Raw genomic sequence first — 13,964 nt, 5'->3', positions numbered from 1 at the left:
TTTTTTCGGGGTTTTTTGGGCAGAGTTCTTGATTTGAGTTTATAATTCCCATTTCAAAGTTTACATTGTTATTCAAAGCATTAGTTGAAAATGAGACTGTACGAAAAATTAAATCCCTGAGAAGTGATAATGGAAGAGAGTTTGTGTCTAATTCCATCAAAGAATTTTGTTCCAAGGAAGGTATTAGAAGATAATTTATTGCACCCCACATCCCACAACAAAATGGGGTGGCAGAGAGGAAAAATAAAAGCAATGTAGGGGCTACAAGAGCAATGTTGCATGACCAATGATTTCCATTATCCTTGTGAGAATCAGCTTGTAATACAACAAATTATTTGAAGAATTAGAGCCCTCACAAAATACTTGGCATGGACACTCCTGAAGAGGCTTTCTCTAGGAGAAAGGTAGATGTATCCCATTTTCGAATTTTTGGAGCTACAGTCTATTATCATGTCTCCAAAGATAACAAGAAAAAATAGGCTACAACTGAGACGGGGATCTTTGTAGGATACACAAAGACACCTCATAACTATCGGGTGTATTTTCCCTCACTCAGGATGATAGTGATGAGGAGAGATGTCAAATTTGATGAGGAGAATGCTATGAGAATCTCTCTAGAGAGATATCTAACTATTCTACTAGAGGAGGAGATTCTAGCTCCAAAGGAGGAGCCTTAGTCACAGCCTTGGGATGTTGTGGAGCATCCACATGTGGAGGAGCAAAGAACAGGCCCAGTGAAGGCACCCACTTAACCAAAATCTTCCAGAGAGGGGAAGAAGAGAACCAGAGAGGCTTACAGGTTGGTACATGATGCATAGGAGCATGTGGGAGCTCCTACATCCTTGGACATATAAAGGGGATCACCATACATATATATTGGTTATATGGCATTCATGACACAGCTCATTAATTTTGAGCCTTCTTCATTTGAGGAGGTAATTTCCAAACCAGTGCGGGTAGATGCCATGGTGGAGTAGTATGACTCCATCATGAAGAAAAATGTATGAGAGGTGGTTCCAAGGCCAGAGAACAAGTCAGTGGTTGTTCTAGATGGATATATAAAGTGAAATATGCAGTTGATGACAATATTGAGAAGTATAAGGCCAAATTTGTGGCCAAAGGTTTCTCACAGGTAGAGGGAGTTGATTATGAGGAGACATTTTCCCCTATGGCAAGATACTTCTCCATCAGAACCATTCTAGTATTAACTGCACAGTTGGGGTGGAAGATCCACCAAATGGATGTGAAGATTGCCTTCCTCAATGGAGTGGTTGAGGAAGAGATTTACATAGAGTAACCCGAGGGGTTTGAGACATTTGACAGGGAGACACATGTGTGTAGACTCAGGAGAGCCTTTTATGGTCTCAAGCAAGCACCCCGTTCTCGGTACACTCAAGTAGAGTCCTATCTCAATCGAATTAGCTTCCCTAAGAGTAAAGAAGATGCCAACATCTACTACATTGCGGTAGATGGAAAATTTCTTATCTTTGTCCCATATGTAGATGACTTGATACTGACAGGGGATGAGAAGTTGATCTAGTCTTGCAAGGAGTAACTTGCAAGAGAGTTCGAGATGAATGACATGGGATTGATGCACTACTTCCTTGGTTTGGAGGTGTGGTAGGGAGATGGAGAGTTGTTTTTGGGTAAGGGGAAGTATACCTCTGAAATACTTCATAGATTCCATAAGTAGGATTGCAAGCCTATGGACACTCCTCTAGCTACCAATTGGAGGAAGGAAGATGCCTCTATAGGAGAGGTAGTAGATGCCACCATCTACAGATAACTAGTGGGGTCCTTGATGTTTCTGGTGAATATAAGGCCCAACATATGTTTTGCAATTAATCAACTTAGTCAATCTATGGTGAAGTCTACCAGGCTTCACTGATGCAGATTAGGCAAGGAGTCCATTAGATAGGAATATCACTTTAGGAGCTATCTTCAGTGTTGGGTTAGCAACTATTTCTTGGTATAGCAGGGAACAAAGATCTATAACACTTAGCTCAGCAGAGACCAAGTATATGACTGCTAGTCAAGAAACATGCAAGGCCATTTGGATGAGGAAAAATATTGTTGGTCTCTTTAGTGAGGATATGGATCCTATTGTGATTTACTGTGATAATCATAGTTGTATCAAACTATCTAAAAATTTAGTATTTCATGATAGTTCCAAGTACATGATATCAGGTACCATCACTTGAGAGATTGTGTGCAGAGGAAAATTATGATGTTGCAGTACATTCCTACATAGGAGCGAGATGTATATATTTTGACAAAGGCATTGTTAAGAGGCAAATTTGAGTTCCACAAGAGCAAGATAGTGGTGATGTAGAACCCTTTTCTTGCTAAGAGGGAGTGTTAGAATTGTAGAAAGAAAAAGCTTCATTTGGCAAGTGCCTTAGTAAAATGGAGAAATTTGATTTTCCACATCAGTAGAATGGCTTGGATTGCAGTTAGTTGGAGTAACATGGCTTTGTCTCCTAGTTAAATCAGTAAATTTAGGTTTGTAGGCTAGAAGTAGAGTTGTGCATGGGTTGATTGCTAAAATCTAGCAATCTAGTGGAGTAATTGTTAATTAAACTCAATTATCTTAGCTCTAGTCATTAGTAGAGTCAATAGGAGTTTAGTTGAGTAGTTATAACAATTATTAACTCACTGGTCTCTCAGTTAACTGGTCAATTTACTAAAATTAGTCCCAATCATGCATGGAATTCGAATTGCCTAGTTGGAGTGGAGGAAAAGGTACATTGTAATTATTAATTGTATACTAGTTGAGTGTACAGGCTTTGCATTGAGTAGGGGATCAATTCCTTCAGGATTTGCGCAAGGAAATGGCGAATTCTCTTGTTTTTTAGGGGCTAATTTCCTCAAGGATTGCGCAAGGAAATATGAGGAAGGTTGAGGCCTATTTTGGCTAAGTGTTGGTCAAAGCAGGAGATCAAAATTGGAGTGCAGGGCGTGCTTCATGCGTGTGAAGCAATCGTTATAATTGATCCATATTCATCTGAATTAATGCAAAGCAGCAGAGGGGTTTTTCCCAATTGGGTTCCCCTATAAAATCAGTGTGTTCCTTGTGTTTTGGTGGTTGCATGTTATTACATGTGTTTCTATTGTGTGTTTTCCTTTCCACATAATTGTAGAAGAAATTTGTGCCCCCTTTTTTTGTCAGTTAAAATTCATTAGCAGTAGAAAATTTCTTGCCATTTATACATTGAATGTTTCAAACACTTAAAGACACTGCCTCACTCATGGGATTTTGTTTTTTACTATGGACCAATCTAGGTTCAAATCTCCTTCAAATTATGAAACTTTTCACACTCTTGTTGAAACTCCTCGCACTTTAGTTGCCTATTTGGATGTTCTCGAGTTAGTTCCTCGAGAGGGTTTACAATGACAACTTGAGTTCTTATGTTTTATTTTTCCCTACATTCACCGTGTTACAATGGGGCTTTTGTTACTTTTAACCTCTCAACACTAGTGTTAAATAATTTTTGTGTTTCTTGCACTTCTTGTTTCTCTTTTCCAATTCATTTGAATTTATACCTTGGCCATCTTTATTACCGATTCATTTGAACTCTCATATTGGCCATTTTTTTTCCACGGTACTAATACCAATATGCTTCTAAATAACAATGTTTCAATTCTAAAAACTAGATTGTTTCTCTACAATTTGATTATGCATCTATGCAAAACAACTAATTATGCAACCAAAGTATAACCTTATCATTGGATCGCCATTTTAGCTATTTGTTAAGTTAATATCAAGGAATGAAATAACATAGAATTTGGGAAGTACCTTTGCTCTTTGATTGAACCTACAGAACCACCCTGCAAATATATAATTGAAAATTTCAACTAGAGACTTACTAGACCCCAACGAGATAACTCTTAGTAAACCACATGGAAATTAGGTTGAAGTGTTCAACTTCGTTGGCAATCCGAGGGAAAAAATTGTGATATCTTTTTCCATAGGTTATTTTCAACAAGATTTTCAAAAATTAGAACCATGAAAAGCTAATTAAGAAAACTCCCTCCATTCATAATATATTGTCAATGTAAAAGAACCACACCTACCATTCAACAAAGAGTGACAAACAAATCCCTTGCACTCTGGTGCCTGCATACATGAGATGAGATTATATTATAAAGTCCATAATCGAAGTGAAAATTGTTCACGCTGCTGTGGAGGAGGGTGATTGAGGACAAAACATTTCTAGTTACAAAAGCTCCCATATGGTGGTGTAATTCAAATGACGTAGGGGATGAGGCAAATCGAGGCATGGACATAGGGGAGGGCATGGAGGCCGCACGAGGTGGTTCTAACTATTAATGCATGACATTAATGTGAGGTGGTTCATGGGCTGTCATCGTCAATAGTTTTGAAGAGTGTGTGATTCAACATCAACAGGGAAACAAAGACTGACTAGCGAGGGTTGAAAACAAGCATAAAAAAAGAGATGACAAAAATCATGAAGACTGCTTAAAAAGATCCAAATCATTTGGAGGAGTTTGTGATAAAGCTTTTTTTGTATGCTAATGACCCTGTATTGATTGCAAAATCGGCCCATGGATTGTAGATGCACCTATATGCCCCTTAAGCACTTTTGCAGAGTAGTGGGGATGCAAGTCAATACCAACAAGACCAAAATAATGATTTTCTATAATAAAAGAAAGCAGAGTCAACACACATTCTTCTTTGAGGGTAACATTCTTAAAGAAGTAAATGAATACAACTACCCCAGGATTGATTTCAACAACAAGTTTAATTGGGAGGACTACAGAAAGAAGACAATTTTAGGAGGGTGGAAAGCATTATATGCTCTTCAAAACAGATGTAGAGAGACAAAGTTATGGAATTGGAAAATGACTAAAGTACTTTTTGGACTCCTGCTTTGTCTAGTGATACTATATGGGTGTGAGTTATGGGCTAGCAGTACCTCTGTCTCAAAATGGAAAAAAATTGAGAAAATCTAAAAACACTTGATCACGAGCAAGTTCAAAATAAAAATTTCGGTTCCTTATGAGATAATGTTGAGTGAAACAGGAGCAACTCTCATCGAAGCAATTGCTATTGTGTGTCTTATAAGATATCTAAAAAGAATTGAGCAACTGGGAGTAGGTAGATGGCCTAAAGTTATCTTCGATGAAGGCATGAGTGAAAGAAAAGAACATGGATGAGACAAAACAACAAATGGATGCAAAAATGTGATATCTACCCCAATGCTTGTCCCTCAAATAGCAATGAGTTAAAGATTTTTGTTATGGAGAAGTTTCGTAAGCATATATGGGGAATAGAGTTGGGCAGACATAAGAAGTACTATGTTGAGGAATTCAACCCCATTTGTGACCTGTAACAAAATGAGTACATTGGAACTAGCATTTCGTGGGGATAAGAGATTCTTATTGCTTAATTAAGAGCTAACTCGCATAAAATTTGGTGTGAAATGAGACGGTGGAAAAGACCTAAAGAAGCTGGGGAAGAACGAGTGTGTACTTTTTGCACTTATGGGGCAGTAAAATCGGAAAAACATTTCATTTTAGAATGTGATGCTTTCAAAGACATCAGGGACAATTATGCCAATATGTTAGCATTGGTCCCTTGGCATTGTCTTTTCAGAGAGGGGACTATTAGAAGGTTGGGCCAACTCATCATCAGTTTGAATAAGAAAATGACTGAATTGCAAAAGGCGAAAAATAGGGAGGCTGAGGTCTCATAGACTATTTTTAGTCTTGTTGAAGTTAAAATATCATTCATCCATATACCTCTTCTTAAAAAGCTATTATCTCACTTAATATTGTACAATTAAAAAAAAGAACCAAAAACGAAAAAACAAACCAACTAACTATCCCATAAAATTAAATAGTTGACATGTTTTAATATCATAAGAAAGAAATAAAGAAAATTATTTTAACGTCCACGAGGCTAAAGATAGCCTATGGGATAGATTGCTTCTTCACTTGGTTGATGTATTCGACCCTTTTCCTGTGAAGCCTCACAATAAACACACATAGTTTCTCAACAAACCCCTTGCTAAATACATTATCCCAAGAGCTCGATGCCAGAATATCTGCATAACTTTCCCTGTTGTCTTTGAAGACTTCACATTCTAAAATGAAATGCTTTTCTGTTTCCAATTTTCAGAAAGAACAAAAAATACATACTTTTTTCTCCAAACTTCTTTTGGCCTTTTCCAACTCCTTGTTTAACAACGAAATTAATGAGACTTAATCCTTAACTCAACAATACAAATTTTAACTCTCTAAAAAACAATAACCTCATATATTATAACTATCCAAAAAAACAAAAGAAAAAAAAAGACACTCCAAATTTCACAAGGGAAAAAAAAAAAGACACTCCAAATTTCATAAGAGTTCAAACTTCCGCAAAAAGGACACTCCAAATTTCATAAGAGTTCAAACTTATAACACACTAAACGAACAAAGAGTAGGAACAAGAGTACAAACTAACAATATAAAATAATAGAGGAATAGAAAAAGTAGGAGACTAACACGAAACCCTTGTTCTCCACGCAAACATTTATTTATCCACTTCTGTAAAACCATAGTGTATATTTTGTATAGATCACGAAGCTTCAATTATTCTGCTGATGAATCATCATCGATTGGAGGCTTCAGTATCTGTTTGTCTTGCAATACCACTCTTTCAGTTAAGTTTAGATTTTTTCCGCTGTTCTTGAATTTGTCTGTTGCTGCGCGCCCAGGAGATAATATATAGGATCCCGAGAACTCATTTCATCAAGTGTTTTGCAAAGTTGGGTTGTATTTTTTCATGCACATAGAGTAGGATGGGGGAGAGTTCAAGTAGCAGACAACAGAGGTGGTCGCTGCAAGGCATGACAGCCCTAGTCACTGGCGGTACAAAAGGAATTGGGTACATTAAACTTCCAATCCAGAAACGCTTTTATTTGATTCCACAGTCATTCTATAGTTTTCTCGAATAATTTATTGAAAATGTTGCTGTCTCCATCTTTGAAATAAATGGTGCGTTTTGGTTCATTTTCTGAACATAATTTGAAGTGATTGTAGACAAAATTTTAAATGGGTTAATTAGGATTTGACATAGTTCTGCAAGGAAGCGACCTCAAGGGAACAAGGAATGGCTGTGTGGTTAACTTTCAATGCTGAAGAAAGAGACATTTTCTGGTTGTCATTTATGTGTCTGTCCAATAAATTGAGAGCGCAGGCATTTATATACGTGTGATATTCAGCTGGGTATTAGGGCTTAGTTGTATCTAAGTCATGTATAACATTCAGGCCAACATTCAAAACGTTTACAAAGATTGGGAATGGGAACCTTACAGAATCCATAGGGTAATTAAAAGAACCCAATTTAAAATAAAATCAAAAGGTAATTTCCTCACTAGTGATGTTAATAAAGTGCCAAAGGATCCACCACCAAGGTTATATTCTTGCTGTGGTGTACCTATGCAGTGGCATGAGCTGGCATATAAGTCTAAGAGAGTCCACTGAAATAAAATATTTCCCCGTCCATTTCTTTTCTTGTTTATGATCTGTAAATTGCTGTGGATATTCCATTGGAGCAATGCTTCACAATAGATCTTACAAGTTTTTGCAAACTTTTTGTTATGCAGTGTTTTACTAAAGATCAAGAGTTAATAACATTAGCTTATTGCACTATTACCGCTCAAAGTAGCAGGGAACCCAAAGGGGATCCCTAAAGGGTAAATGCTAAACCAAGGGCAACAAATGGAGACTTTGCCCACTGTCACCTCAGCTAAGGCTCCCTACTATTTATGGACTTTCACCGATGGGAGGAGACCCGGTATATTATGGAGTCACCAATGAAGGATAAGTCAATGGAATGAATGTGCAGTGACCCAAATGATTCCTTTCCAGAAGAGGTTGAGGGATAGAGTTTGCTTGCTTACTAAGCAAGGTACTATGTCTTCTAGGAGAAGGGGTGGAGGATTTGAGGATTAGGTCTATGGGATATGACTTGTGAAGGAGTTTCCCAATCCCTAAAATCCTTGTTGAAATTGGTATTACGGGTGGTTCTTGAAGAATTTCTCTTTCAAAGGAACAGGACCACACGGGGCTAGGTGGACCCAGTCTAGGTTAGGAGAAAATATTTTAGCAACCAATGATGTTCTCAGCTGAGACAAGGTAAGAGAAAGGATCAAAGAAAGAATATTCACTTAAAAGGTGTTGAATTGATCATTTAAGGTACTAGCGCTGGGGATGTTAGGGCAAAGTTTGATCTTGGAGCTAGGGCTTAGCTTTTTCACAACTCCATCGTCAGAATGGCCTCAAATTTGGAGGAGGTCTTGAGGAAACAGTAGAACATGAGAGGCTCGGAGATCAAACTTTTTCGGAGGGCTATCTTGTCGGGAAAATGATGCCCTAGGTGACCCAACTTGGCTAGACCTAGGAAAAGGTGAAAAAGGTTTGATTTTAGGTGACCACCTCTTGGTAGATCAGTGCCTTAGTCTTGGGAGAATGGAGTTTGATGAATATGAGTGAGCACCTTTGGTTCTTGGTCAAGGAGGCCTCAAGACTGCTTCACTAGCCTTTTAGGTCAAATAGAAGCAATCTTGCAGCTTTTATACTTCGATGTGCAAAAGGTGATGGCTTATCAAGATGAATTCATTCATAGAATTACCCGTACGAGATTTCTTTCAAATTACATGGCCCATACATTGAGAGGTGCTATATAGAGACAAAATTCCACAATTTAAGCAGTAAATGCATGCAACAATTGGCCCTAACATTAGCGAAAATCCCAGTGCAATGTATATGTCAAAGTAAAACAAGAATAACATCAAAAACATGTACTTACATGTAATAGAGCATATCCATCCAACCATCCACAATTTGACAATAGAGAAGCTCCAAGACAAGATAAACCAAATCCACACATCAAAATTCATCTGTAGAGCTCCAATTCATGCTCCAAGAAAAAGTGCAAAATTCTTAAGAGAGAGAAGAGATCCAATCCAAAGTGATGATAAGCAAATGAACTCATCTCACTTGTATTTATACACTAATGAGAAGTTCGAATTAGCTTCGGCCTACATAGGCCCCAAAAATAAAATATTGTTTTAATAATCTAACTTTTGGTGACAAGCCCACCAAACTAGCTCACAAATGAAAAACTAAGCCTCTCAAGAGGTCAAATAATAATCTATGCATGTCGTAGGGCCCTCTAAGAGGCCTAATGAGGTCCATGCTGTTGAGAATCATGATTGCCGTTAGACCAAAACTTGCAGGTGTTAGTCAACGATCTCATTGCCAGAGATAAGGATCCACAAGAGGCGGTTAGTCCATATCACGAAACACACGGGGAACGTTGGTTTATCCAATGTCCAACACATGCGTGCCATAATGAAGAGTAGGACCCTCAAATGTGATGGAAAAGGGGTTGGCCCCTTGTTCTCCAAACAATAAGCCTATGGTGCTCCCAAAGGGTGTGGGGGCACAATAATAACCTCATGGGTCTCCAAATGAGTCGAGTGTTAGTGTCAGTGTTTGCAGCCTTCTTCCAGTAATCAAACATGCTCTTACAAAGTGATTTTAAGGTGTCAAGGTCGAATTTTGTCATTTCAGTGAGTCTTGGCACCTCCAAGGAGCTGCCATCCCTATTGGAGCCAATGTTAGTGTCAGTCTTTGCAGCCTTCCTCCAGTTATCAAACATGCTCTTACAAAGTGATTTTAAGGTGTCAAGGTCGAATTTTGTCATTTCAGTGAGTCTTCAAGCAAAATTTGGTCACTAGGCATTAGGTCTAGGGTTTGATTTTACCCTTGTCAAAGTTGTCCAAATGATGTTCCATGTCACCATTCAACTGAGTGTACCATCATTCAAAAGGTTGTCATCGTCATGTCAAGTTCCACTGGGTCATTTTACACCTTGTTCATGCTTCAGTTGCGCTTAGGCAAGGTTCATTTCCCTCTTCTAGGGTTTTGAAGCTAATTTCTCTTGGATGGTCAAATCATCGGAAAAACTTGTATCCTGATGTTCATACACCTTCCCCTATCCATAATGTACCTTATGTTCCAGCTCAAGCTAAAACGGATTTGCAGTGCACACATGGTCAAGAAAGTGTTGGTGAAACTTCTTCCTCTTTTGAAAAGGATGACAATCCGGTGAACAGCTTTATAGATCAGCAGGTTGGAGAATTCCATATGGCTGAAAGTGATGAAAGAAAAAGTGTCATTTCGGATCTATCCATAGAAGAAGACAGAGTTTTGGATCCAAATGTTCTCATGTCATCAGAACACAGTCTTCATGAAGAGGTAATCCAGTCAGCTCATGAACAGCAAGATGAGAATTTTGTTCAAGTAAGTGAAAAAGGTTCCTTGGATGAATCGTTGGTAGATGATGTAAATGATTGTGTTGGGTTTCAAGAATCATTTGAGGTTTCTTTTCTCATGATTGATGAATGCAAAGACAATCTGGCTGTCATATCATATGAATATGACCTACAATATGTTCAGACTTCAGCAGACCAGACCATTCAGGATTCCCTTTCAGACTCTTCCTCATATGTCTCATGTTTTGAAATGTTCTTTGAAGAGGAAATCTGCTCACCTATTTGTTCAAATTTTTTTGAGGACCAGGGACATAGTCTTATTGAAGTATAGTGTGAAGAAAGATCAGTATCAAAGGAGAAAGACACCTTGCTCTTTCAGCAGGAGGTCAATCTTCATGTTTTTCAAGATCCAATGGCAAATCTGTTGCAGACAGCAGTGAAGGTCGTTATTGCAGTATTCGGTGATGAAGGAGATCATGGTCAATTATGTTTATGGAGGCCCAGTTACCAGTATCTGTTGTTGACCAAAAGATCTGATGCGGAGAATCAATCAAGGAGGCATCTACTTGATTGGTTACATTGGAAGAGACATTACACATGATTGTACATATTGCATCAGTACGCAGGTGGCTGTCATCATGATTTGAAACCCTCAAATCTTGATGGACTGCTGCCATTGAATAAGTTTTGTCAGTTCTTGTTTTAGTTAAGTCAGTCATGAGTCATTTCCTTTTGCATAGAGTCAAGTTTTTCAGTCATTTCAGTTCGCATTGAGTCAGTTTGAGTCAAGTTTCAGTCAATAAATTGAGTCATGTTGGTTTGTCGGAATAATGGACTCCATAGCCCAATGGACGAAGGCACTGTCTGCTCACCCAAAGATCTGCAGTTCTTGGCACCTCCAAGGAGCTGCCATCCCTATTGGAGCCAATGTTAGTGTCAGTCTTTGCAGCCTTCCTCCAGTGATCAAACATGCTCTTACAAAGTGATTTTAAGGTGTCAAGGTCAAATTTTGTCATTTCAGTGAGTCTTCAAGCAAAATTTGGTCACTAGGCATTAGGTCTAGGGTTTGATTTTACCCTTGTCAAAGTTGTCCAAATGATGTTCCATGTCACCATTCAACTGAGTGTACCATCATTCAAAAGGTTGTCATCGTCATGTCAAGTTCCACTGGGTCATTTTACACCTTGTTCATGCTTCAGTTGCGCCTAGGCAAGGTTCATTTCCCTCTTCTAGGGTTTTGAAGCTAATTTCTCTTGGATGGTCAAATCATCGGAAAAACTTGTATCCTGATGTTCATACACCTTCCCCTATCCATAATGTACCTTATTCAACACTTCCCATCACTAAAATCCCCCAAATTCCTCATTTTCGCGCAAACTCTAGTTTCTTGCTACAACCTGGCAATTTTCTAGGTTGGACTTGTGTTTTGCCTTTTTGGACCCCTTCCCCTCACTCAATATTTGAAATTCCACTTTCCCCTGCTTCTTAACATCCCTCCCTACTTCCAAGAATTTTCCCAAGAATTTAGAAGCCGCTTATCCCCTTCATTTCGCTTCATTTCGACAAATCCCTTGTTCCACACATCGGGATAAGTTTCACTCAAATGATTTTTCTGAGCAATAAAAGATGAATTTTTGAAAACTGAGAGAGGTTTTTGTCCAAAACATGCCAAGGAAGAAAAACCTCCTTCACTTTTTACACAGGTGTCATGGTTTTGGAGAAATGTCAAAAATACAATCGCCTCGGGAGAATTGATGCACCTCTGAAGTGACCTTGGGAAAATCAAGTTTTCTCCTAGCTCAGTTGGCCAAATGACTTGCTTGATGAGCCAAATGATAACTAGACACAAAGAGCTTTCCAATGAGCTATCATGAGCTCAATTTGGAGTTGAGGAAGGCATTCAAAAGTTGACTGCAACAGCACCCTGCCTTTAGGCAGCCTCATTTGGCACATTTTGACCAGTCTTGGGAGATTTGATTTTTGACAGGGCAAATGAACTCCAAATTGAAAAATTCCAGTTGGGTTGGAAAGTAGACTCAAAGACCTTTCCAACGAGCTATCCTGTGCCCAATTTGGACACCGGGAAGGCCTCCAAAAGTCACCTGGAAAAGAGCGCGACGCACATAGAGAGCGCGGCGCACTGGGAGAAATTTTCCAGTGTAAATTTACACTGGCGCGGCGCACATGGAAGGCGCGGTGCATAGGGCTAAAAGGCCTGAAATTGTGCCAAATTGCCTCAAGTTGCCTGTGAAGCCCATCAAATTGCAAGGTAGGCTCTATAACATCACTTGTTCATCAAAGTTCATAAAGGATATGGTGGTTTATGGCTAGGATTGAATGCAACAAAAACTCATGAAACCAACCACAAGAAAACACCAAAAAGTCATGATTGCTAGGGTTGTGTAAGTGTGGTGTTGATTGCCAAGGTTCCATTCTCCCTCTCTTACCTTTTTTCTTCTTATCCCCCCTATGCCATTCTTTCCTATCCTCACTACCCTAAAATATTACCAAACCCTATTCCCTTTCCCCTCCTCCTATTTGACAACATAACAACCCAAAACCCTACCCTATCAAATACCCAAACCCCCTACATATCCCTAAACAAACTTCTCCCCATAACCCCTATTCCCATCACATTACTCCCCTCCTAATACTCCCTTTTTCATTGTTCCCCTTGGTGGCAGATATCAAAACAACACCCAGCTTCACCATCATCAAAGGGCAGCCTTAACATAGTACATAAACAGCAGTCATGGCATCTGAGGGTTCATCAGAGTATGAGGTGGAGACTCAAAGTGATACATCCCCGGAAGAACAGGCTCCCAGGAGGACAAGGACAAGAAGCCCATGCATGACGAGGGGCCATCAGGTGAACAGGAGGCCGATTTCATCCTCATTCAGGATGATGATGCAGATGTGGAGAGCGCCCGACTTAGGATGACTATTCAGGAGCAGAACACGGAGATCCAAGATTTGTCACTCAATGTGGAGAGGGCCAAATGGATCATCAAGTATTTGGAGCAGAGAAACAAGCAGCTTGAGGACCAGCATGAGATCATGGAGTTGCAAAACATCCGTGAGAATCGACAAGCTGCCCAACAAAGGAGGATCGAGCTCACTACCTTGGAGCAAGAAATCAACAATGACCGTGAGTCCTGGCTAGAGCGGATCAACATCCACCAAGAGAGACTGCTGGACAAGGCCGACAAGGACCATGCCTTACTGAGACACATGGCCTTCCATTACAGGGCACGAAACATGAGTGCAAAGGCCCGAATAAAGAGTTTGAAGGCGAAATTGAGCAAAGCAACAAGAAAGGCAAAAAGGGAAAAAGAGCAAGATCGACTTCGAATCTTGGCTGAGGCTTCCTTGGCTCAGCATAGCACCCCATAGGGAACCTCCAGCCCAAATTTCAAGAAATTTGGGGAAATTTAGGTCACATGGTAATTTTTTGGGCCAAGAATAGGGATTTTCTCCCTGTGCGCCGTGCCACTGGCGCGACGCTAAAATTCTAGAGCTCCAAATGAGGAATGGCTTGCATTTTTGGATTCAGCATGGAAAATCACGACTACTGATGTCCGGGCAAGAAATTTTGGCAAGGTATGAGTTTCCAAAAGGTCAAAAAACACCCAAAAATGGCCTCTCTGCCACTTTTTTGACACACAGGAAGCAGTC

General features: G+C 39.5%; 1 protein-coding gene across 1 annotated transcript in view; it reads left to right on the top strand.

Moving 5' to 3' along the window:
* Nucleotides 1–6,499: 6,499 nt before the first annotated feature.
* The window catches only part of LOC149148894 (tropinone reductase homolog At5g06060-like), a 242,951-nt gene continuing 235,486 nt past the window's right edge, over nt 6,500–13,964 (top strand). Inside the window, exon 1 of the mRNA XM_089441771.1 lies at nt 6,500–6,892. Coding sequence (XP_089297897.1) covers nt 6,807–6,892 — 86 coding nt within the window. The 5' untranslated portion in view covers nt 6,500–6,806. The remainder of the gene's footprint in view (nt 6,893–13,964) is intronic.

Source organism: Pinus tabuliformis, chromosome 9 (genome assembly GCF_031772625.1).
Source record: "Pinus tabuliformis cultivar Carrire ecotype Pingquan chromosome 9, CPIR1, whole genome shotgun sequence".
NCBI lineage: Eukaryota > Viridiplantae > Streptophyta > Pinopsida > Pinales > Pinaceae > Pinus > Pinus tabuliformis.
Note: the sequence above shows the minus strand (reverse complement) of the source record. Positions and strands in the feature narration are given on the sequence as shown.